Source organism: Vigna umbellata, chromosome 4 (assembly GCF_029865625.1).
Source record: "Vigna umbellata cultivar VRB3 chromosome 4, Vumbellata_1.0, whole genome shotgun sequence".
NCBI classification, from domain to species: domain Eukaryota; kingdom Viridiplantae; phylum Streptophyta; class Magnoliopsida; order Fabales; family Fabaceae; genus Vigna; species Vigna umbellata.
In genome coordinates this window covers 8,419,319-8,443,989 of record NC_142168.1, presented here as the reverse complement: position 1 = coordinate 8,443,989, position 24,671 = coordinate 8,419,319, and the positions used below count along the sequence as shown (strand labels likewise).

The window sequence follows — 24,671 nt, the reverse complement described above, 5'->3', positions numbered from 1 at the left end:
TTATTAGCATTGTAATGATTTCCTTCAGAAGACGCTCATTTTCTCTCCGGTTATCTATTGTTCTCTGTTCCACGACCCTCTCCAGTTAACGAACACTGGTCATTTTGCCGTGAAAACGCCTCTCTTCCTGCTGTATTTTCAGAACGGCGGTGCGTTTCGTATTCGATTAGCTGAGCTCGATTCGATTCGGATTTCTGCGAAGTTCTAAAGAGGAGAATGAATATTTTATGTTGTTTTTCAGTGGACACTGAGTTTGCGAGTGCTCTACTCGTTTAATTTGAGAGTGATTTGAACTCAAACACACAGTTTTCATATGTTTAGCATGTTCTCCGTGTCCTATTAGAGGTTCTAGTATGTATTCATACTATGAAAATTGCTACAATGTGTTGATTTTATTTGCTTGAATTTTTTTAATAGCCTCGCAATTAGCTTTAATTTTATCATCCTATGAGCGATATGAAAAGTACGTGTATGGATTCGTTCATTTTGTAGAATTAGTTGTTTTGTTTTTTTGTTGTTGTGCTAAACTTCTTGAGATGCTTTTTTGAAGAAAGAAACCAAAAGTAATCTACTACCAAACGTGCACTTCTGTTACTATTGATGAATTGCATCATGTGCTGCGATGAATAATTGCAGTTTGATTTGCACTTCACAGGTTATACATTTGTGCACTCTTTGTATCATTGTCATTGAAACATTGAATCCTCAAGTGTTTTACTTGGGGAAAACTGACATCAGCGCCTGGAATTTGTTGTCATGGCTTCAAGAGTGATTTTGAAGAAGAGAAGAAGCCTCTTCCTCAACCCTCTATGCAGTCAGACTAGTCGCGTTATTTTTGGATTCTCCAGTGTTGGGCATGCTCAGCCATTAGAATCTAGTGAGTCAGGAGGTTTTAGTCGGTTTCCCTTCTGTTCATCTGCGACTACAGAAGATGTACATGAAAACAAATTATTTACTGTCAACAAATATGATCTAGCAGCTTGTGCAGCTTCAAGATTTGTCTCGCATAATTCCTTTGGAGTTTCAAGTTTTGGATTTAGATCTGGCAAAGCAGAGTTAGTTTATATTTCAAGGTTGGGATGGATATCCCAATGTACGCGCCATATTTCCACAGCTGCAGCTGATCAATCTGGACTGGGTAGCAGTAAAAGGGGAAATGAACAACCAGCTCCTAAACAGAAGAAGGAAGCTTCACCAGAGGATTGTGATGAAGCTGTAGAAGGCTTGAGCACCATAAAGGCAAAAGCCAAGGCTAAACAATTTCAAGAAACACAGAAGAGTGCTGATTCTATTATAAAAAAATCATGGACTAAGATTTTAGGGATTGGTCCAGCTTTCAGAACTATAATGTCAATGAGCAGGTTTACAATTTACCACCTCTTGTTTTTGTGTGTTATAATTATTGTTAGACTTGTCTGATTTCCCATTAACTAGGGATGACTGGGCAAAGAAGTTTAGCCATTGGTGGGATGAATTTAAATCAACCCTGCAACACTACTGGTTTGGTACGAAACTACTTTGGGCTGATATTAGGATAAGCTCCAGATTAATGTTGAAACTTGCTGGTGGAAAGAATCTTTCTAGAAGGGAGAGACAGCAACTCACAAGGACAACAGCTGATATTTTCAGGCTAGTTCCATTCGCTGTATTTATCATAGTTCCATTCATGGAGTTATTGTTGCCAGTATTCCTTAAATTGTTTCCCAACATGCTACCATCCACTTTCCAGGACAAGATGAAAGAACAGGTGATTGTTATTGTACTCATCAAACATACATGCTTGACTACTGGTGTGCTTTATTATCACTCAATTTTGGGAAGGCTTAACTTGTAGGAGGCATTAAAAAGAAGGCTAAATGCAAGAATAGAATATGCCAAGTTTCTTCAAGATACTGTAAAAGAAATGGCAAACGAGATTCAGAATTCACAAAGTGGAGAAATGAAGAAGACAGCTGAAGATCTTGATGAATTTATGAACAAAGTCAGCAGTGCTTTTCATGATATAGCTGCTTTACCATCCGTATATGTGCAACATTGATATCATTATGTCTGTATTTACTATGTTATTAATGTAGGTTAGAACAGGTGCCCGAGTTTCTAATGATGAAATCTTAGGATTTGCAAAGTTATTTAATGATGAGCTCACCCTGGATAACATTAGCAGGTTGGTGCTTCTACTATTGCTTATGTTCAACAAGCTGTGTTCTCCAGTTATTAGTCTCATCTCATACTTTGGGATCCTGATATTTTTATGACCATGCTTCTTGGTTGTGAAAATGGAGAACAGGCCTCGCTTGGTAAATATGTGTAAATATATGGGCATCAGTCCATATGGAACTGATGGATACTTGCGTTACATGCTCCGCAAAAGATTACAAGAGTAAGATTAATAATTTATTTATCTTTCCTCTCTGTTTTTTTTTTTATTTATGCAGTAGCTCATTGGCTCTTCTCTGGCAACTTTCATTGTGATTTATCGTAAATAAATTCTTTGTACATGGTTGTTTAGGGATTTTTTCGTATATTTCTTATGTCTGTTACCAATGTCTGAATGTCTGCCTCCTCATTGACTCCTTTTTTCAGTCACAGTGCATAATCCAATTGTAGGAAACAGAGGAATACGCAAGGTTCTTAAATTATGTTAGTTTCTGAAGGGACTAAAAGTAGTACATTATTTCCTGTTATTGTACCTTTCTTCAGTCATTGTGGAGTATTCGGTTGGAGCTGAATCAACAGGTCTGGCGGAAGTTCAAATCTTAATTTAGTGGGAGAAAGTAGTACATTACTCTTATTGGAGTTCAAAGAACTTAGATGGCTATGTTGGTTTAGCGTTTGTATTAGTACATATTTACATTGCAATGTGTGTGTTTTCACTAAAAAGCTCAATAATTGATTTTCTAACTTTAAAATAAACAAATCCTTAATATATAAATATAATTGGTGTGAGCCGAACAATTTATTTTTATTGCACCCCCTTTGTGATCTCTCTCCTTTACATGGTAAATTCTAATTTCACGGGAACTCTATTCCCAATTTGATTTTTGTTTTTTCACTGGTATCCCTTATTCCTTGTTATACATCACCTTTCTTCATATAAGATTTCTCTTGGTCTTTCTTCTTGTTGATGCATGTCTGGCGGTCACACTTGATGACATCTTGTGTGTACCAGTAAGTTGTGGATAGGTGGTTAGTGTGTGAGAGCCAGATAAGGAGGTGATAGGCTGCTTAGGGGACACAGGTCAGTCTAGGTTCAGAGCTGCTCATAAAAGGTGGTCTGTGTAGAATAGGATTTTTTTCCCAGGAAATTAGATGCAAGTCTATATTCCCAACCTAGGTTCAGATTGTATCTCTTGAAACCATGCAAGAGAACATCAAGAGACACGGAAAGATGGAAGAGGAGAATTTGTGAAGGGATACATTAGCCTTATATCCAATAGCCTCTTTGTATATACGTATTTATGCTAATGAATTAAGGTCAAGTACATGTATAATACAACCAGTACGAGCTCTACCATATGATGTTCAATATGTGCGGACACCATTACTTTCAATAAAATACAAAAGGAAAAAGAACAGGTCACTCCCTTCCACAAATGGAGAAAAGGAAGGGGAAAATGGAAAATTCTGCTTAGCATTGCACACCATGCTTGAAGATTTATGTGTTTTCAACACTAGAGTAGTTATTTTACTAAATTTACCCTATTCAGTCAGTAGCCTCATTGATGTTTTAAGGGTCAATAAGTCTAAATTGTTTTCCTTTGGCAGGATCAAGAATGATGATAAACTGATTAAACTCGAGGGTGTTGAATCTCTGTCAGAAGCAGAGCTTCGTCAAGCTTGTAGAGATCGTGGATTACTTGGATTGCTTTCAGTTGAAGAAATGCGGCAGCAGGTTAATCATAAATATTTCAGTGCAGTTTTGTGCCCTTGAACTCTCTAACTTTGTTAACATAAAACCTTTACAATTTATCTGAACAAGACACTGGGCTTAGTTTTTATCTTCAGAAGTCAACAACAATAACAACCTAGCTTTTTCCCATGTGGATCAAAGATACTATAATATTCTATTATGAATTGTGTCTTTAGGCAAATAATTGACCTCTAAATCCTTTGTAATGGTTTTTCCAACAGTTTTTCTCAGTTCTCTCTAATAATAGCGTTTCCCCCCCTTAGATCTCCTCTATACACATGGCACATATATATTTCAAACAATTCTCAAGACTCTTTATCGCTATTGTTGTGTTGGTTGGTAACAAAATAATGTCTTAAAAAAAACTGTTGCTGGTGTAGCTCTTAATGCAAAACGAAAGGTGTTTGCATACATGATTGGACCTTGAAAGATATTTCTTAATCCTGAACAGAAACCCCTTCATATGGTTGTATAGCTGAAACAATTCTCATTTTCTGGAGATGTAAATTGTTACATTTTTTTGCAGCTTAGGGACTGGCTGGATCTGTCTCTCAACCATTCTGTGCCATCTTCCCTCTTAATTCTTTCTAGGTATCTTAGTATTTTCTCTGTTTAAATATTATCCTTTTAAGGGTTTGCTGGGAAGTTGTTCCATTCTCTCTGTAGGGCATTTTCTGTTTCAGGAAAGGTCAGACCAGAGGAAGCTGTTCAAGCTACACTCTCTTCTTTGCCAGATGAGGTTGTAGAGACTGTTGGGGTAACAACTTTGCCATCTGAGGATTCTGTTTCGGAAAGGAAGAGGAAGTTGGAATATCTTGAAATGCAAGAGGAGCTAATCAAGGTGGGTTTTTTTGCACTGTGGATTTTGTTACTAGAGATATATATGTTCTGGGAGGGAGCAATGAGACTGTTGATTTAGTCTCAAGTTTAAAGTAACCATGTTAAAAACTATCCTTTATCTATACATATAATTTTATGTTAAAAGCTTTGGTTCGTTTCGCTGTAGTTTTGTGAATAATTAATGGGAAGAACATAAGAATTATGACTAAATAACTTATTTATGCTACTCAGGTATATACTGAAGTTTTATAATAAGAAAGAAAGGGTAAAGATAAATTTATTGTGAAAACCTAAGTCATCTATAAAAAAATATATTTTTATGTGTTGAGTATTTCCTTTTTCATTGCATATTTTGAAGCACATTGTAATCAATTGTCTAAGAGAAGTTTTCAACGATTGTTCTCCAGCAAACCACCATAAATAATGATTTACTTCTTGAAGTTTTTTGGCTATTGGTATACTTGTTGCTTTAATTTGAGATTGATGGGTGCAAAATATTTAATAGGAGGAGGAAAAGAAAGAGGAGGCAGAGCAGGCCAAAATGGTAGAATCTGTCAGTACTGAAGGGGATTTGGTTATAAAAGAGAGGGCTTCGACAACCAAACAAACACAAGGAGAGGTAAAATCAAAGACATTGGATAAACAGGAGCACCTGTCGGAGCTCAGTCGTGCACTAGCTGTTTTAGCATCCGCATCTGTAAGGATTGGAAGTAAATTATTTTCAATTTCGCCAGACTTTATATGCACTGAAGAATGCTTGGGCTCATTCATTTGTCTCAAATTTTCAGTCGGTGAGCAGGGAACGACAAGAGTTTTTGAGACTTGTTAGGAAGGAGGTATGTAGATTTTAGAATTCATATTATATTATATATTTTGCTAGTGAGTATTATAGCTCCGTGAATACTTTNTTATTTATGAAGTCAAGTTTCATTGGAGGGTAATTTAACAAAAAATAATAATTGAGGCCTGTAAAATTAAATGATATCAAACTCTCGTTTAATTATAATAAAATTAGTTTCTTTTTATGAGTTTGGAAGAAATTTTATATCCTTACACATTATCAATTAATTCCTGATAGGACCAAAACAATCCCCATATTAGACATCACGTTGTTTTCAATAATAATTATTTAAAAAACTACTTCTCATCCTACTCATTTATTTATTATTCATTTTAATACTTGCAATGAGTAAATAATTGTAACCATTACTATTTGTGAATATATTATTCTATAATTACAATTTTTTTTCATACAATTTTTAATAATAAAAAACTTTTTTTTTATATATATTAGGATTGAAACTAATTCGTTACTGTCATAAAGACAGTAACCTTTTCTGTTATACTAGGTTTCACTGTTAGTGGTTAGTTGTTAGTTTGACAGAGCTCTATAAATAGAGCTCTCCCCTTTGTCTTTTTTTTTCATGATTTTCAACATACAGAAAGAAGATCATTATGCTTTTGTAGAACTATCAAAGTAATCACAGAATAATAAAAGAAGGTATTTTTCTTACCTCTTACGTTGTGCACGTTTCTTTTCCCTTCTACACTGTCGTCCATAGCTGTCTCTGCGACGATCAGCCACGCGGATGCCATCGTTGCTTCTGCCTCTACCGGAACCTTCAAGAAGCTCTGTTCTCTCTCTTCTCACTCTCATATCGCGCACATAATACTGCTTGCGTGGCATCAGTGGTTTATTCTAAACCCCGTAAGCGGCAAACTGATATGGGTTGGGCCACATACCAAACGCAACAGTGCTGGGCCAGTTCTATTATGGTATCAGAGCAGGTCTAGTACCTACTCTGCTTCCGTTGCCTCTGGTTCAAATCTTGGTATCTTCTTGGGTTGTTTCTTGGAATCTCCCTCTCATGGATCAATCAGCCGATCCACCCAGTTCTTGCTACCTACACCCAGCTGAAGCTAACAACCCATCCAGCCCCTACTACCTACATCCTGGTGAGAACCCAGGTCTCACTCTTATTGCCCAGACTCTGAACGAAAACAATTATTCCTCATGGAGCAGAAGCATGAGGAGAGCTTTGCTCTCCAAAAATAAAACAAAATTTATTGATGGGTCCATAAAGAAACCCCAGAAAACAGATCCACTGTTTGATGCATGGGAAAGGTGCAATGTAATGATACTGTCCTGGATTACAAAGACACTCTCCCCACAGATAGCTGAGAGTGTCATATATGTTGAAGAGGCCAAGGAATTATGGGATGAGCTGAAAGAAAGATTCTCCAAAGGAGACTATTTCAAGATTTCTGATTTATTACAGGATATACATTCTATCAAACAGGGAGAAAGGGGGTGAGCCAGTTCTTTACTGATTTGAAAATCCTATGGGATGAGTTGGAATTCTTAAGACCCATTCCTACTTGCACATGCAAGATTCCATGTAGTTGTGATCTTTCAAGAATCTCCCTGAAATACAGGGAAATGGAACATGTAATATGCTTCTTGAAGGGATTAAATGACTCCTACAGCACTGTTAAGACACAGATTCTACTAATGGATCCTCTACCTAATATCAATCGGGTCTTCTCCCTCATTATGCAGCAAGAGAGACAAGAGAAAAATACCTCTCCCGAGGTCAAGATTCTGGCAAGCACCACTGATAAGAACAGCTAGTGGAAGGGCCAAGGAAGAGGTTTTGGGTTTCGTGGTCAAGGTAGAGGAAGGGGTAGGAATCCTAATCATGGGAAACAATGCTCCTTTTGCAACAAGATGAATCACACCATAGATGAGTGTTATTCTAAACATGGATATCCTCCTTGGTACAAGAAGGGGGACAGCAACCAAAGCAACCAAAACAAGACAGCTGACTGGGGTTCTGCAAATGCCTGCCAGACCAGCACTTCCACTGAACCTGGAGACGCTCAGAGCACAAATCAAGCAAGCAGTAAAGACATTTTCCAGTCCTTCACGGCTGAGCAAATGCATAAACTTCTCAGAATGATGGACAAAATCGATGAGCCCCCTCACAAGGTTAATCAGGTCCAGAGAAGTGACACCCAACACAAACAAGGTACCCTTTCCTGGATTATTGACACTGGTGCCACAGATCATGTGACACATGATAAAACAAATTTCGTGACCTTCTATAAAATCAAACCTATTTCTGTGAAACTGCCAAACAATTCTATCCTAACTGCTGAACACGCTGGAACAGTGCAGTTTTCCAAAGATTTTATTATTTTTAATGTTCTCTATATTCCTGAATTTTGCTTTAATTTGATCTCTGTTCAAAGTCTCATTAAGGACCTAGATTGCAGTCTAACCTTTTCCTCTAAGATCTGCCAGATAAAGCAGAATCATACATTGAAGATGATTGGATGTGCTAATTCCTGGAAGGGACTCTATTACCTGCAAGTTTCTCCTAAATCTGATCAAAGATACACTGCTAAAGCTGTTTTTTCTTTTAAAAATCTTGATGTAAACCTATGGCACTGTAGATTAGGCCATCCAGGTGACAAGGTGATGAAATACATATCTGAGAACTTTCCCTATGTTAAAACTGATACCAATACTGTTTGTGACATTTGCCATTATTCTAAGCAACGAAAGTTATCTTTCCCTAAGAGTATTTCTGCCACCACTGACTGTTTTGACATTGTGCATTGTGATATTTGGGGCCCTCTTAATACTGTTTCTGTGCATGGTCATAAATATTTCCTCACTATAGTAGATGATTACAGTAGACACACATGGATTTTTCTAATGAACAATAAGGGTCAAACTAGAGAATTATTACAAAATTTTGTTACTAAGATTAAGAATCAGTTTAACAAATCAATCAAAACCGTTAGATCTGATAATGGGCCTGAATTTAATTGTGTGGACTTCTACAACATGCATGGGATCAACCATCAAAAGAGTTGTGTTGAGACCCCAGAACAAAACTCTGTTGTTGAAAGAAAGCACCAACATGTCCTAAATGTGACCCGTAGCCTACTCTTTCAATCCAATCTGCCTAACGCTTACTGGTCCTATGCAATTGGGCATGCTGTTTATCTAATAAACAGGCTGCCCACTGTTACTCTTAATCACAAAACACCTCATGAACTTCTCTACAAGTTGCCTCCCACCTACTTAGACCTCAAAACCTTTGGCAGCTTATGTTTTGCCTCAACTCTTGAGAATAACAGGGGTAAGCTTGATCCTAGAGCCAGAAAAGGTATCTTTTTAGGATACAAATATGGTGTAAAAGGGTACATCGTACTTGACATAAATACCAAAGAACTCCTCATAAGCAGAAATGTTATTTTTCATGAGGACATTTTTCCCTACAAGGAGGTGCCAGGCAGCAGAGAAGAATGTAACACTGAAAGAGACAAGGTTGATGCTGTAAATGATCTCCTAAAGGACCAATGTCACATTGGTGATGGCAGACATGACGAGTTGAATGCTGCTGATCCAACAGCAGCAGAACACCCAGGAGAACAGCTCCCTGATGATGATGAAAATGTCAGTGATGATACAGAAACCAGCCAGGAGAATCAACAACAGAGAAGGTCTGACAGACACAGAAGAACTCCTACATACTTGAAAGATTACATCCACCAGGTGAATCAATCCTCATCTATTCAAAACTGCTTTAAAACACCCTATCCTATCTCTGATGTATTATGTTGTGATAATCTTTCAGAGAAACATTTGAGATACACTATGGCAGTCACTGGAAACAAGGAACCCACATCATACAATGATGCGAAAAATGAATGAATGGGTAGAGGCCATGCAAAGGGAAATTAAAGCTCTGCAAGACAATGATACATGGGTTCTAACTCAACTGCCCCCAGGGAAAAATACAATAGGCTGCAAGTGGGTGTACAAAACAAAGTACAAAGCAGATGGCAGTATTGAGAGATACAAAGCCCGTTTAGTGGCTAAAGGTTATACGCAACAAGAGGGCATAGATTATCTGGATACATTTTCCCCTGTGGCCAAACTCACCACGGTCAGATTACTTATAGCTCTAGCAGCTTCCAACAGTTGGTTTTTACATCAACTGGATGTAGACAATGCCTTTCTACACGGAGACCTTAATGAAGAGGTCTACATGGAACCACCCCCAGGACTAATCACATACAATGAAGGACAGGTTTGTAGGTTAACCAAGTCATTATATGGCTTAAAACAAGCCAGCAGGCAGTGGTTTGAAAAACTTTCTTCCTTCCTGATAACTGCCAAGTTTGTTCAATCTAAATCAGATCACTCTTTATTTACTAAGAAAACACCTACTAGCTTTACTGCCCTTCTTGTGTATGTAGACGATATTGTGTTAACAGGGAATTCCATGATGGAGATCAACCACATAAAGGAACTTCTCCATAACAAGTTCCGAATAAAGAACCTAGGAGAACTCAAATACTTCCTAGGATTGGAAGTAGCTAGATCTAAAAGAGGGATCCACCTATGCCAAAGGAAATACGCTCTTGATATACTGGAAGACACAGGAATGTTGGGTTGTAAGCCTTCATCTACTCCATTTCTTAGTGATACAAGTTCCTTATACAAATTGGACAGCTATCTAGATGATCCGGGCCCTTACAGAAGGCTAATAGGGAAGTTATTATACTTCACAAACACTAGACCTGACCTGTGCTTTTCTGTTAATTTGCTCAGTCAATTTGTTCAATCACCTACTGATTACCACTTTCGGGCCATCCAACATATTCTCAGGTACATCAAATCTAAGCCATCTGAGGGGTTGTTTTTCCTTGCTGACTCTCCTATGCAACTAAAGGCATTCAGTGATTCAGATTGGGCCACATGTCCCAACACCAGAAGATCCACAACAGGGTTCTGCATCTTTCTTGGATCTTCTCTCATTTCATGGAAATCTAAGAAGTAGAGAACTGTCTCCAGATCATCTACTGAGGCTGAATATAGAGCACTTGTAGCCACTGTATGCGAGATACAGTGACTCAGTTATCTACTACATGACCTTCAAGTAGAAGAGTCAGGAATCCCAGCCCTATATTGCGACAACAAATCAGCCAGACACATTGCTCACAATCAGAGCTTTCATGAACGGACCAAGCATATTGAGCTTGACTGTCATGTGGTTCGTGAAAAGGTACAGGAACAACTCCTCAATCTTCTTCCCGTGCGCTCCGACGAACAGTTAGCTGATATCTTCACAAAGTTTCCTCACCGTGTCAGATTCAGATCGATTATTCCCAAGCTTGGACTGACGAGCATCCATCGTCCAGCTTGAGGGGAGGCTATTAGGATTGAAACTAATTCGTTACTGTCATAAAGACAGTAACCTTTTCTGTTATACTAGGTTTCACTGTTAGTGGTTAGTTGTTAGTTTGACAGAGCTCTATAAATAGAGCTCTCCCCTTTGTCTTTTTTTTCATGATTTTCAACATACAGAAAGAAGATCATTATGCTTTTGTAGAACTATCAAAGTAATCACAGAATAATAAAAGAAGGTATTTTTCTTACCTCTTACGTTGTGCACGTTTCTTTTCCCTTCTACACTGTCGTCCATAGCTGTCTCTGCGACGATCAGCCACGCGGACGCCATCGTTGCTTCTGCCTCTACCGGAACCTTCAAGAAGCTCTGTTCTCTCTCTTCTCACTCTCATATCGCGCACATAATACTGCTTGCGTGGCATCAGTGGTTTATTCTAAACCCCGTAAGCGGCAAACTGATATGGGCTGGGCCACATACCAAACGCAACAGTGCTGGGCCAGTTCTATTAATATATATAAAAACTCATTTTTAGGTGTTTCAGGTGTACAATGGATGATTTCCACAAAACACTCTCACACTTTTCTCCAAATCAGCTTAGGTAGCTTGTAACCAAAGACACTCTCACCTTGAAATTAGTGATTAATCCGAAAAAATCTTAAGCTCGTAATAAATGTAATTACCTAGCTTCTTACCTTTAATCTCTATTTATAGGTTTTGAGATGGACTTATGATTAGTGGAATCCTAATTATGACACTAAATAATGCTTACTAGTAATTTTGATTAGAAGTAATGTTTATGGATTTTTATTGTTGGAAGTTGTTCCGTTTCTTTGTTTCTACTTCCATAACCATGTTGTAAACTAATATTGACCGGATAGTACCTAATATTGTTCGCAGTCCATTTTGACCAATTGTCCATATTGTCTCTAATAGATCGTTCTATGAATATGTATCATCGTACAATTCATTATATTTTTTATCATTACTAAGAATTTTATGGTATGTGTGTTTGGGAATGCAATATAAACCATAAATGGCGGTGGAAGCGTGGTTTTAGAGTTTGACAAATTAGGGCGTGTTTGGACGAAGGCAAAAAATCATTAATAGTGAGTGGACTGAAGAAGCGAATAAAGAATTGGACGTATGGAGAATTGTATGAGGGTTATTGAGTAGAGAAAGCTGGAAGGTTAATTGATGTACCTAATTTGTTTGTCGAAAAGAACTGGTAATAAATGTTACACTTTTTTTTAATGATTTGGAAATAAAAATGAAATGTGTTGAAATTGGATGTTCAACTTTCTTCTTCAAATAAATGTTTTCAACCATCAAATGAATTGCTTGCTTCAACGGTAATCTAAGAAACCGGATTTGTGGTTCAAACCAAACAACACATTTAAGCTTTCTTAACGTGAAAATCATCATTCCACGTTCATACGCTGCCAAATACTTTTCTTTTTCTCTCTTTTATTTTATTGCCAAAACTCAAAATGAAAACTTTAATATTCTTTTTTACTTTTAGTCAATAATTAAATTAAATATAACTTTTTTTTCTTGTGTTTGGTATCGATGAACTGTGGAGAATATACAGAAAATGTGAGGAAATTAAGAGAAAAGATAAAACTGCATTGTTTAGAATGAATGAAAATGAATTTTCTATATAGCGTATTAGGATTTATTTTTTAATTAAAAATAATGTAGATTTATTAATAATTCCTTAATCAACGTCGGTTATTTATTAGCATTTGGCATTATTAATAAAAGAAATAGAAGGATTGTGGGTCCCACATAAAAAATGTCACTGCTGAAAAGATGGAAAATGTAGAAGTTGGAAATGGTCACCAAAGACTAAACTTGTGAGAAATGAGTGTCGTTTTTATTCAGGTTCTTTTAAATTTCTTATTTTAAAAAAGTTTAGTTTAAAAATAAAAATAAATATACTTTTAGTTTCTAAATTTAAATTTAGATACAGAAACAAAATGTATTTTCATTTAAAATTTGGATATATTTTAATTTCTAAATTTAGAAATTGAATGAATATTTTCATCTCAATCTAACTGTACTGATTTTTCATCTTATATTAGATATTTTAGTTTAAATATAAACAATTCAAAAATTAGTCTAAAATATAGTTTAATTCGTTCAAAGAATTTAATGCAGTTGTTTTAGAAATACGAATTTTCAAAGTTTAAGAATAAAATTATATCAAATTTAAAATAGAAAATTTTACGTTACAGGTTAAAGATTAAACCATTTAACCTAAAACTAAACATATGTAAAACTATCATGACATATTATCAAAAAATTTAGCTGGTTTTACTTTTGAAGTAATTATTGTAAAGGTTAATATCTTTGGTTTGAGATTATATATGTAAGATTTACTTATAACCTTTTTTTTTAAAATTACTTCGTTTCTCTCTTTTTTATTGGTTTACCTCTCATCAAATGAACCTTGATGAAAACTTTATTAAGAATGAGCCACTATATACATGACAACTTTTTTATTTTGGAAAACAATAAGTCTTTTATAAGCTAAATCTGGGAAAGTATAATTCCTACACATTTAAAATTGACTACGATATGTGATTTCTAAACAGTTTACGTGCTTAGCTTTCTTCCACAAATTTATAGGTAAACATTCTAGAACATAAAGTAGCTTAAAATTGAAATGAAACTTTCGTCACAATAAAATATTTTCCATTTGTGACGATGATAAAAATAAATTTGTAAAACATTGTGTAAAAAAGTATGCTGTCTTAAGATTAAGTAGATATATAAAAACAACAGATTACGTACACATGTAAACGTAATGTAAAGCAGAAGATGCCACGTCATTTAAATATGACGACATAAGAAAACGATGACTCAGGCTCCTTCTCTCTTCAATTTTATGAGTCATTTATTAAAATTAACAAAGAGCTAAACGTGATGATAGAAGTTTAATATAGCAGAAAATAAGATGCTATAATAACATTAGAAACTAGTCAGAGACATATCAACAGAAACAAATGTTACATTTTACACATTCATATTTATGTATAAAAAAAATTATATATACCTTCAACTAACAACAATTGATACAGTACAAGCTGAGAAAAGTTTGAACATCAGCAGCAACTGAACAATCCACTAAAACAAATTATATCCATCAAACACATCTTACTAACACAAATAAACCCCCCAGGTAGCTGGCTGGATTCACAGCAGGAACTACACATTTTGGCTTTCTTGGTGTCATCTCTGGAAGCTGAATAGACCACAAATCTTTTAAATTTTGGTCCTTTCTGATAAAAATTATTCCCTATATTTTACAAACACGCAAGTTTAATCATTATAATACGGTTTCCTGTTGTTTTCAAAGAACTAGTTCGCCTGAATAAAGGAATAGATATTCAACAAAAACTATATAAGATCCAAACAAAACACTACTATAAGAAACAAAATCTCATTAAATATACTTAAACAACAACTTGCTTTGCAGTTTACAGTTGTCTGCTCATTAGTAGGGGCACAAAATTTTAAGACACGTAAAGTTCATTAAAAATTTTGAATCTCAGACTGAAGTAATAAATCACTTAAAAAATAGTTTATTGGTTTTAATCCACAATGCACATTAAAACAATTTTACACTATCAATGAACTATAAAATGCAACCTTTTAGAATAATGGGGATAAAAACTTTTACAGAAAGATCTTAATTATTACAATGGACTAGATATTCCTTGTTTACTGGAAAATTTTACAATTTGAATTGACCCAATTCATATGGAAAATACTTACGCTGACTGTTGGGTGCCAGTCTGTTGTATCAACTGAGAGTAAATATATTCATCAACTCTCTGTTTTGCCAAAGCTACCTGTTCACAAAATTCAAGCTTCAACAAAAAAACTGTAACAGCTTAAAACCAAGAAAAAGGTAGAAAGAGCAAGCGACAGTTTAATTCCATAGTAGGACTTGCATGCTATATAAAATATCGGATTAAATTACTATCTTGATCTGAGCTGATATCAATTTTTGTTTCGGGGAAGATCCCAGACCAGGAAAAAGGAGGCCATGGGCAAATAGAGAAGTTCCCATATTTTGAATTGTTTTGTCTGACGGGTAGCACAGACAGACCTTTCCAAAGTGTTCAGTGTTTCAACAAGGATTACTCATCAAGGACAGGACGAAGCCTAGCATCGTGTTGTTTTATCTCAAGAAGCTTCGACTGCACAACCAAAGATTATATCCAACGCCAAGCACTCTCCCTCCCCCCCAACTGATGACCAGTGCCACTGGATATCTCTCCCACTTTCACAAAAAGAAATAAACAATCCGTAGTATTTCATGGATGTAAGAGACTGGAAATATAGAATAGCTAACTGTGTGATTATTTTTATTCAATGAATGATGAATGATTCTTCTAAGATATACATCACTTGATGGGACCAGAACTAAAACCATGATGGGCTTGGCTACAGAAGTACAGGCAAAATTTGTACAAATTGGTTTAATAGTAGACTGTTGAATCTAAAATCATTTCCCACAGCTAGGGCAAAAAACTCCAAACCAGTGGCAAAGTGATAAAATCCACCAATCAAACTGATAAATAAAAAAAAAAGTGATAATAATAACAAAAACATGTCTCAAACATAAAAAGTATACTGTTCTTTCTTTCGAAACATTAAAAGGCAAAGATCACCTGTTGAGCACTACCACCAAATTGAATTTGTCTATGCTTTTGTTCACCCTTACCGCCATAAACCTGCACAACATTTTCCAATGAAAGATATAAATCAGATGCAAATTAGTTCCGGGAATTTATATAGAACAAAAAAACAATTTATGAACCACAATTTAATATACATTAAAATAACCCAAACTCCTAGATATTTCAAAAATATAAGTATCTTAACAAAATTTGACTTCTCAATATGTTGGAAACGGATCAAGTAAACAAGTACACAAACTACATGCTGTTCAATAAAAATTTAATGTAGTTGGAAATTCGAGGGTTTCCATACTAATTCAAGAAATGTAGAATGCTCAATTCTCTTGGTATTTTGGTAACTAATGTATTTGGTCAAGCTAATGAGAGATCCAAAAATCATTGTCTGACAAATAAGGTAAACCACAAAACTCAGGCCTGGCATCTATTTTGGTATCTTTGGCAATATCCAACAATTGTAAGTCTTCTGTAGTTCTATATGCAAATGTGAGATCCAGGGGTTCTGTTTTAATGCAGAGACTGGTATAATAACTAATAAACATGAATCAGAAAGTGAATTCTTTCGTAGGATGCTTCAAGATAGGAGGAAGTATAAGACTGACCTTGATCATTGCTCCAGATTCATTTCTGATCCTCGATATGTTTGAGCCACATCGGCCAATCAACCCACCAACCATCGTTTCCGAAATCAGCATCTCGAATGTAACATAATCAACTGCAAGATTGGTTGTCCTAGAGATGAAGTGATTGTAAGACAATATTCAAAACAGATATAACTATTAAATGGCAGTCAAATGTTGCTCTAATATAGAAAAACATTAAATAACCTGAAGTTGGGTCAAGATATGGTTGGGATGGTCGAATTGCAGCATAATTGTATGTTGGACTAATTGAAATCACTTGTCTTGGTGGGTTTTCCCTGTGCACAATTTGAGTTCATATATAGGTTAGGCAAAATGACAAACTAATTTTCAACAGTAATTAGAATCAGGTTCAAAATTAATATACAACAGAAGTTCACCAGCACACCTTAGTTGACAACCTATCTCGTCCAAAGCCTTCATTACCGAAGGAAGATCTCCTGATAACTAATTTCAACAAGAGTGAAGATTACAATCCAGGTTTCCAAAGTATTTTTGAAGCAGCATAAAAAAATGCATAATTCAATCCTCAAATCATCTTCATGCTACTTGATACATGTGAATAGAATTTAGAACTATGACTTAAACATGAACATATTAAAACCTGATACACAGAAGAGCAGGTCATTCAACATCATGCAAGCATTATCTTCGGAAAATTAATAACAAATAATAACATTCATATTATGTTGGTCCATCTGTAATCTTAACAGTACATGAAATTTCAAAGAACAAACTAAAATTCCTTGCCATCATGGTTAAAATATCCAAGTCAAAATATATGGTGAAGGCAAAGTGACACTGAGTCACTGATAAAAGTGTTCCCGAAAACCAAAATTCTTTGTTGCAAGAATTGATAAGCATTATTTTAGACATATCACCTGCACTACTCTGTCAGATTCGTGGGCAGAAGCACATAAAGGTAACTGATTTGGTGCAAGAACAGTAATCGAGGCACCGGAAGAGTCCCTCAATTTCTCAATGTTTTGACCAGACATCCCAATTAATCCACCTGCCTGGGACCCAGCAATCAAAAGTCTAATTGTATTGGCAGCCACATGTCCTGCTGCAACTTTTGACAAATCAAGACTGCTATCATCTTCCTGTTATATGGAAGCATTATCAGCGCCTCTCAATAGCATTGACAAAATGAAGTAAGACCCAACAGGGCTACATGAATATTAACATAATACATGATAATCTCAAAAGTGGAAAAAACTAAAGTGGCCAAATACGTATCAGAAGTACAGGATATGCAGGGCAAGACCCCTAACTGAGTTTATAATTATCAAGCATAACAACGTGTTTTAAATCATGATGCACGGATGCAGGACATGTATTGTTTTCAAAATAATACCATACAGGGGGGTGCAGCAATTTATACTAACGATATAGCATATAGGCATATACAGTGACAAGGTATATAAAAATATCATGTTACATTAACTCACTACAAAAATAAATGAATATTTGGCTTGGCGTGTTAAAGTATTTTACAGATAAAGCATTCAGTGTTCTTCTGTATATTTTGTTGAATACCTTCCAAGGATGCTCCAGAACAATGTTACATATTTCAACTTCTTTCTATGTGTTCAAACATCTGCAAAAATGTTCCAATTTTTTTCTAAAACTAAAAGGGATAGCGGCACGGGTAAATTCGAGTTACACAATTCAAGCCTTAGTAATTCAATTTTCAAAGCTAGACAAACAATAAACCATATTATTTTAAAATAAAAATTAAACAGCGCCCACCCTGGTTTTTATAATAAATTATGAAACACAATAAGAACATAATCAGCAATAAAAATCATAACAAAATTCAAAGCTCTAGTCAGATCAAGCATATTACAGAGAAAGCATGTGAGCCAAAAAATTCAATCAGGACCATCTTACCTTTAAAATTAAATGTGCTATTTGCTCAAGAGCTTTCTCTGCATCAGTAACCTTTTCATCATTATCCTTAGAACTAATAATGATAACTCGCTCTTCATGTCTCTGCCCGAAAGGAAAACATTAGATTGGATTTGGTAAAACACCAATTAACCTGAATAATGACTGAACATATTTATTTTAAATGCAAATTTAAGCACTTCAACCAATATACATTAACCCTCACTAATAATCGGCAAACCTGAATGAAGTTTATAGCATTTAACACAGCTGAAAATACAATGTTCAGATAAGATATGGATTTTTTTTTGGATCCTTGAAGGAAAGACTAGTGTGGGGAAAATAATTTACATATCACCTATGCCTTTAACATGGTGGTTTCTGCTGAAAATAATAAATAATAATACAAAAAGCACTTTCCCTTTTAGAATCGTGACAAAAACAGTTTTGACAAGAGCAAACAAAGGCCTGGCATCCCCGGCGAGAAATAATTGACAGTACTGTCAGGGTCAAACAAAGTCCTTACCAGAAAATGTAGAGTTATTCAGTATGCTATAATGCAATAAACAGACTTCAATTAACCACTGACAAAAAGATACTAAAAAAACAGCCGCGGGCAGCTGACTGTGGAGCTTGTGATTGACGCAAAGAACACAGTTGAGGGTAAAGAACACATCTAGGGGCAAGAGTCGATCAACTTTGAAATGCATAATTGTATTTACGAATTACAAGACTACAATATTTTTATATAAAAACTTGTGTTTGTACGTACGATAATTTTCTTAATAAAATAAGGAGGTGGGGCAAGGCCACACTTGCTCCCTTCATACCATCCCTAGTTGACTCTGCCTGCGTAATGCAGAGCTACAAAATCTCCATGGTTGTTGAATGACTTGTAAAACATGGAAACAATATTTATTTGGGTAACAGCTTTTTTTTATTCTTTTTATGTTTTCCTAAATATAAGAATAATTGTAAATATCTTTAAGAAATCTTAAAACTTAGAGAATTTTGATTTGGGACCTAATGTGTTTTTCTTCTACATGATTCCTGATTTATTGGGATTCATTTAGCTGGTACATTTATTGCTTTGAGTGATGACGTAGCATAAACTGACAAGTGACAGTGTAGCATAAAACAGACTATTATAGCAAGTGGTTGTGATTTGTTTTCTATCCAATATCCAATCCATTACATAACAGAAAATATATAATGAGAGACTAAAATATATTTCAATAAAATATAGTTTGAGTAGAATAAAAACTATAGGATTTAAAATAAAAATTGTAGTTTTTAAGTGAATAAAAACCATTGCAACCTTCCAATTTTATATGACCTTTCCAACAAGAGGAGTTGCACTAGCAATACACTACTGATGATAGAGTCACCAAAGAATTACTCGAGACCAAATTTCTAAACGGCAAGTTGATTGTGATGGTTATCAATGGCACAGTTAGAATGAGGGTTTGACTAGGATTTCTACCTTTTTTTTAAAACAGATCAGAGTACAGGATGCTATGAATAGGGCAAGATTTTTCATTGTTTTTCTAGTAGGAACAGTGACACTTTATAAAGATTCCGAACCAAGAAGGAGGAAAGGGTGAGGGTGAAGTGTATGTAACAGTTACATAGTAGTTATCATTTTGAAAATAAAACTCCAGTGCAATAATCATTATATCGTTGTAGGCTTTGCAGTCAAGAGTGGACATACATCAAATTTTAAAATACAAGGCAGCATCACACTTCAAACTTTCGTGAAAAGATTTGTAGCTGAGATATCAACTGCCTCAGATTACAATCCAACCAAAGGGTAGAATGTTTCATCCACACACCAAGCAACGCCCGTTTGTTACAACAACTGAATAGCAACTAAAAATGAAGAAGCAATTTCGCCTATCACAGTACCACTATCTTAATTCAGAAATTTAACTCCTAACAAGCTCCAAAAAAATTATATACTGAAAATACCTCTACCCAAAGTAGTCATCCCGTTTTTTTCTCTCAGCGTAGTAAATTTTTTCCGCATATCAATCAAGTTGAACATTCCAGCCCTTCCCTCCTACACTTTTGCAGTGAAATGCGTAAAAGGTCCGTCAATGGCAGTGTAATGGCTTTCCATACACACCCTAAATGGATGCCAGAAACAAAAAAAAAAAGCACTAATGTACCACAAACCCCAAATCAGATGCAAGAATTAGTGTATTGTTGTATTATTATAATACAACAATTCAATTCAGAAGAACAGTTTTGTTTTCTTTTTTACTCAAGCAGTTTCTCAGCCATCAAACATACACCATAAAATGAAAACATCAACAAGCCCCAAATAAAACACTAACAACTCATATAAACAAGTATTGTGGTATTCAATTAGTATTGTCAGGTTTTCAAAGGAGGGTAACAAAACTCTCTTTGTTGAAGACAGTATAGACTCTCTTAATAACTTCTATTGCGAAGAATGTTGTTTTCATGAGTTTTCAATTGACCCAATAAACTAATTGTAATCTTCAATATTACTATATAACAAAATATCCTAATTTTGTTCAAACTCAGGAACCGACACGAAAAGATGTTAAGGCATGTAGAGCAAGTATTGGTGAACGTTGAAAGCTAAAACCATTTAGCTATGAAAAAATGTATTGATTTTACTTTCTTCTCGAAAACTTTATATTTTCTTATCAACTATGGTAATTTCGAAACCATATAGTTCTACAGATATAAATCCATTAAAGTTCAAACTAAAAAAATCGTACACTGTCTATTAAAATCCACAAAACTCCTTAGTACAGAAATAGGCTATTAAAATTTCAATTCAACTCACTCTCGTAGATCAGTTCTACCGAATATGTGGATTTACATTTAAAACCCCAAAAGTGAAATCCCCTAATTTGTTGTCGCTCTATGCTACCACACAGATTGATTCAACGAGTGAACGAATAAAAGGACTTACGGCGATAGCGTCAGCGATTTTGATGGTTGCTTTGGTGTCTTCTCGAATCCTCTGTATGCGGCACCCCTCCTTCCCGATGACCTTGCCGATCTGGCGCGAGGGCACGACGATCCTGAATATAACGTCCTGTCCCTTGGCGCGCTTCGCCGCAGACTGCTCCGTCGCGGCAGCGGTTCCGGGAGCCTCGTCATCGCGACGGCGCTTACCGGAGGAGGCGGCAGCGTCGTGGATGGAGAAGGGAATCTGGAGCGGCATGGGGAGAGGCATCTGCATCTGCATGGGTAATGGCATGGGCATCTGCATCTGCATGTGCATGGGCATGGGAACCTGCATGGCAGCCATAGGGTTCTGCGGAGGAACCATGGGGTTTATCGGAATTTGACCTTGCTGCGACATCGCTGCTACTTCTTCTCTCGAAGAATCCAATAATCGGAGTAGGAAAGAGAAACAGCTTTTCTTGGGAAGCAAAATATAGGGTTTTGTTACATGAATTACCAAGTTACCCTTGGTTTAAGTTAGCATGAACAGCGTCGAGATAAACATTCTAAATTAAAAGTAGGTTTAACACCCTCTTGGTCTCCACTGGTTGTCTAATTTCAATTTTGTCCACATTTTTAAAAGTGTTTGGAATAAATTTGCCTCTAATTTATTCCTTCAGTTAAGTATCAACAAACGAAGTTAATATATTAATGATATAGTACTAGTTATGTAAAACGTGTCATTGTATTGATTTTGTAAATAATGACGTGTAAGGGAGTAACAAAGAATATGAACCCTATATTAAGTTAGGGTTTTATAATTTGGGGGAATCTGATTTTGGGCATAAATAAAACCAATTAGGGTCTTCTCCTTTGTGTTGCGAACACGGTATAGTGGGTGTTCTTCTTCAAATTTGTCTTGTTCTCTTTCTTTTATTATTCTTTAGCATTTGAATGTTAGTGTTGTCTGTTGGCAATAGAGTTGTGCTTCGTGTTTCGCGAGTTGGTGTTTCGTCGTTGACAGTTGGTTGGCGAAGTGGTTCGTGGTTCGTGGTTGTCTCGTTTTGGGGTTCCTTCTTGTGTCAATGTCTTTGAATCAAGGATGTTCGTCTTGCTCATGGGGGAGCTCTCGTGGTGGTACATCCAGAGGATTCCTTGGAAGGCAAATATGCCATTGTGGGAAGGTTGTTGTGTTGAGAGTGGCAAAAACAATTAAGAATGAGGGGAAGCAATTCTGGGGCTGCCCTAATTACAAAGTTTGTTGTTTAATTTTTGTGATAAATTGTTCTGGTTATTAATGAAATTTTAATGAAGTGAATACTTTAACAGCGGACAAGAAATGAAGAACTTAAAGGATGCAACTTCTTTAAATGGTGTATTGAAGATAATGTAGATGATGGTGGCAGTACTATTGTTAGACAAAGGAGGAAGATTAATAGCTTGGAGAAATCTGTGATGGGTTTTCAGAGAAAGGAGAAGATGTTGATTTGGATGCTATGTTTTATGGGGTTGATTAACATCATCCTTCTTTGTATTTTATTTAAAAGTCCATGATGTGTTGTAGTAGTCAATTATTGTGAAGAGCACTTTGGCCATATTGTAATATGATGTTTTCAAATCAATGAGAAATCTGAATTTGTGCATCTGAATTTATTGTTTAAATGTACATTTTGTTTGATATATAGAAGATAAAGTAACTGAACTTTAGATTGAAATGACAGTAAAATGAGAAAGTGATGTGTCATCCTCATTGAACGTCCAATAAATTTATGGATTGTGAATGTGCTCTGGACAAAAGCAACACCAAATCAAAAACTTTATTGTAATCACATAACATTTAGGTAAGTGACATGTAGTCCTCATTGACAAATATCAAGGTAAGTTACATTTAGTCCTTGTTGTCAAAGATGAGTACTTGTAACATGAGTATACATCACAACAAAGAAAAATGTCCTTGTAATCACATGCACATGGAATGAACATCATTAATAATGACATGATAATAATCATCCAATTTGGTATCACAGTTCTGAATAATCATCCAATTCTGAAATTGGAAATCAAATGCACATCCAAAAGAGAAATTGTCATTGAGATTCTGATTATAATCATCCAATTTGGTATCACAGCTTACAAAATACCCAATTCAAAATGAAGTTCAAACTACATGTCAATGTTTACAAAGGAGCCAATACTGGGCTGTACCAAACAAAAGCTAAACTTAAGTTAAACTTGTCAAAATACATCTTAGTGTTCTGAATAACTTTTAAAGTCCTGGTGTAGTTGGCTGGCTTGGTGGTTGCTGACTTGGTCCAGTAGTTGGCTGGCTTTCTTGTTCCTGACTTGATCCTGTAGTTGGCTGACTTTCAGGTTGCTGACTTGGTCCTGGACATTGTGGGCAAGTATTTCTTTTATGACCAACCTGTCTACATATGGAACATATCTTACGAGTTCCATTTTGCTTTAGCTGTGTGTCATCCTTCTTTAACTCCCAAGCCTCTAGCCTTCTCTTCTTTTTTGGTCTACCAGGTAACACCCTTTTAGGTGGAGGCAAGGATGAGAAGTCATTTCCCATAGGTGATGATCGTTGACAGGGTATATCATTGGAATGTATGTTTTTTGGTATGTTGCCCTTCTAAACCAATTTGAGATGTAGTCTTCTCCATTGATGTTCAAAAAATTCATGGCAGCTAGTGCATGCCAACATGGGATTCCTGTTAAAGTCCATTTTCTGCAACTGTATTCCACTTTATCTAAGTCAACCACATACTTCTCACCAATTATTGAAGTGTGTTTGACCTCAAAAATTTTCATACCTGACCAACTGCAACCAAACAGATTAAAATTAGTATTTGAACTAAAAATGTTAAAACATCATTATGAAGTCCAGATTCTGATGTGGTGATGTGCACATACCTAGGTATCCAAAATTTCGTCATGTGCAATTCCTTTTCAAATTACATATGTGTTGTCACTTTCAATAATGTTGTTCAAACTCTCAGATTCTCAATCACTTTTGGATAAACCCCTAGGTCCACCATTTTATACTTGGTTAATAGGTTCAAATATATCACATTCCACGTCATCTTCATCGTCATTCAAGACATCCTCTTCGGACCCATTCCAACTTGTAACATCATACTTATCAGCTTCTACATCAGCCTGACCCTGTCCCTCAACATCTTTACCCTCTACCTTAGCCACTCCCTCTACCTGAACTCGTACATCACCTTCTACATCACCCTCTACATCAGCCACTACCTCAACTTCAACTTCTACCTCACCTTCTACCACCTTATCTACATCAGCAACTGCCTCAACATGAACTTCTACCTCATCTTCTACCACCTCTTCTACATCAGCCACTGCCTCAACTTGAACTTCTACCATCTTATCTACATCAGTCAGTGCCTCAACTTCAACTTCTATCTCAGCTTCTACTTCTACTTCAGCCTCTACCTCAGGCTCTACATGACACACTCCTCAACCTCTACTTCACCAACTGCTTGAACCTCTGCTTCACCCACTACCTGAACCTCAACTTCACCCA

At 35.9% G+C, this 24,671-nt stretch overlaps 3 protein-coding genes across 5 annotated transcripts; 2 read left to right on the top strand and 1 right to left on the bottom strand.

The window, feature by feature from the left end:
- Nucleotides 1-5,647, top strand: LOC148199177 (LETM1 domain-containing protein mdm28, mitochondrial-like). The gene is made up of 11 exons (XM_088114482.1): nucleotides 1-149; nucleotides 656-1,361; nucleotides 1,435-1,747; nucleotides 1,835-1,981; nucleotides 2,076-2,164; nucleotides 2,288-2,380; nucleotides 3,766-3,892; nucleotides 4,437-4,501; nucleotides 4,577-4,751; nucleotides 5,256-5,447; nucleotides 5,539-5,647. Exons 2-11 carry the CDS (start codon nucleotides 757-759, stop codon nucleotides 5,599-5,601), a joined length of 1,869 nt encoding a protein of 622 aa, XP_087970608.1. The 5' UTR covers nucleotides 1-149; nucleotides 656-756; the 3' UTR covers nucleotides 5,602-5,647.
- A 971-nt stretch (nucleotides 5,648-6,618) lies between these two features.
- LOC148199176 (uncharacterized) lies at nucleotides 6,619-7,382 on the top strand. The gene is made up of 2 exons (XM_088112589.1): nucleotides 6,619-7,061; nucleotides 7,187-7,382. Exons 1-2 carry the CDS (start codon nucleotides 6,619-6,621, stop codon nucleotides 7,380-7,382), a joined length of 639 nt encoding a protein of 212 aa, XP_087968715.1.
- A 6,567-nt stretch (nucleotides 7,383-13,949) lies between these two features.
- Nucleotides 13,950-21,606, bottom strand: LOC124822616 (flowering locus K homology domain-like). Of its 3 annotated transcripts, none has more exons than XM_088113908.1 (9): nucleotides 21,144-21,603; nucleotides 18,200-18,301; nucleotides 17,188-17,409; nucleotides 16,695-16,753; nucleotides 16,493-16,584; nucleotides 16,268-16,380; nucleotides 15,639-15,701; nucleotides 14,737-14,813; nucleotides 13,950-14,203 (listed from the first exon to the last, which is right to left on the bottom strand). In XM_088113908.1, the coding sequence occupies exons 1-9, from the start codon at nucleotides 21,537-21,539 to the stop codon at nucleotides 14,191-14,193; spliced, it is 1,137 nt and encodes a 378-aa protein (XP_087970034.1). In that variant the 5' UTR covers nucleotides 21,540-21,603; the 3' UTR covers nucleotides 13,950-14,190. The 3 variants fall into 3 exon arrangements, 2 of the variants coding, with proteins under 2 accessions (XP_087970034.1, XP_087970035.1); XM_088113909.1 differs by having other exon boundaries at nucleotides 13,950-14,257; nucleotides 21,144-21,599; XR_015786158.1 differs by lacking the exons at nucleotides 13,950-14,203; nucleotides 14,737-14,813 and having other exon boundaries at nucleotides 16,268-16,397; nucleotides 21,144-21,606.
- Nucleotides 21,607-24,671: the final 3,065 nt, after the last annotated feature.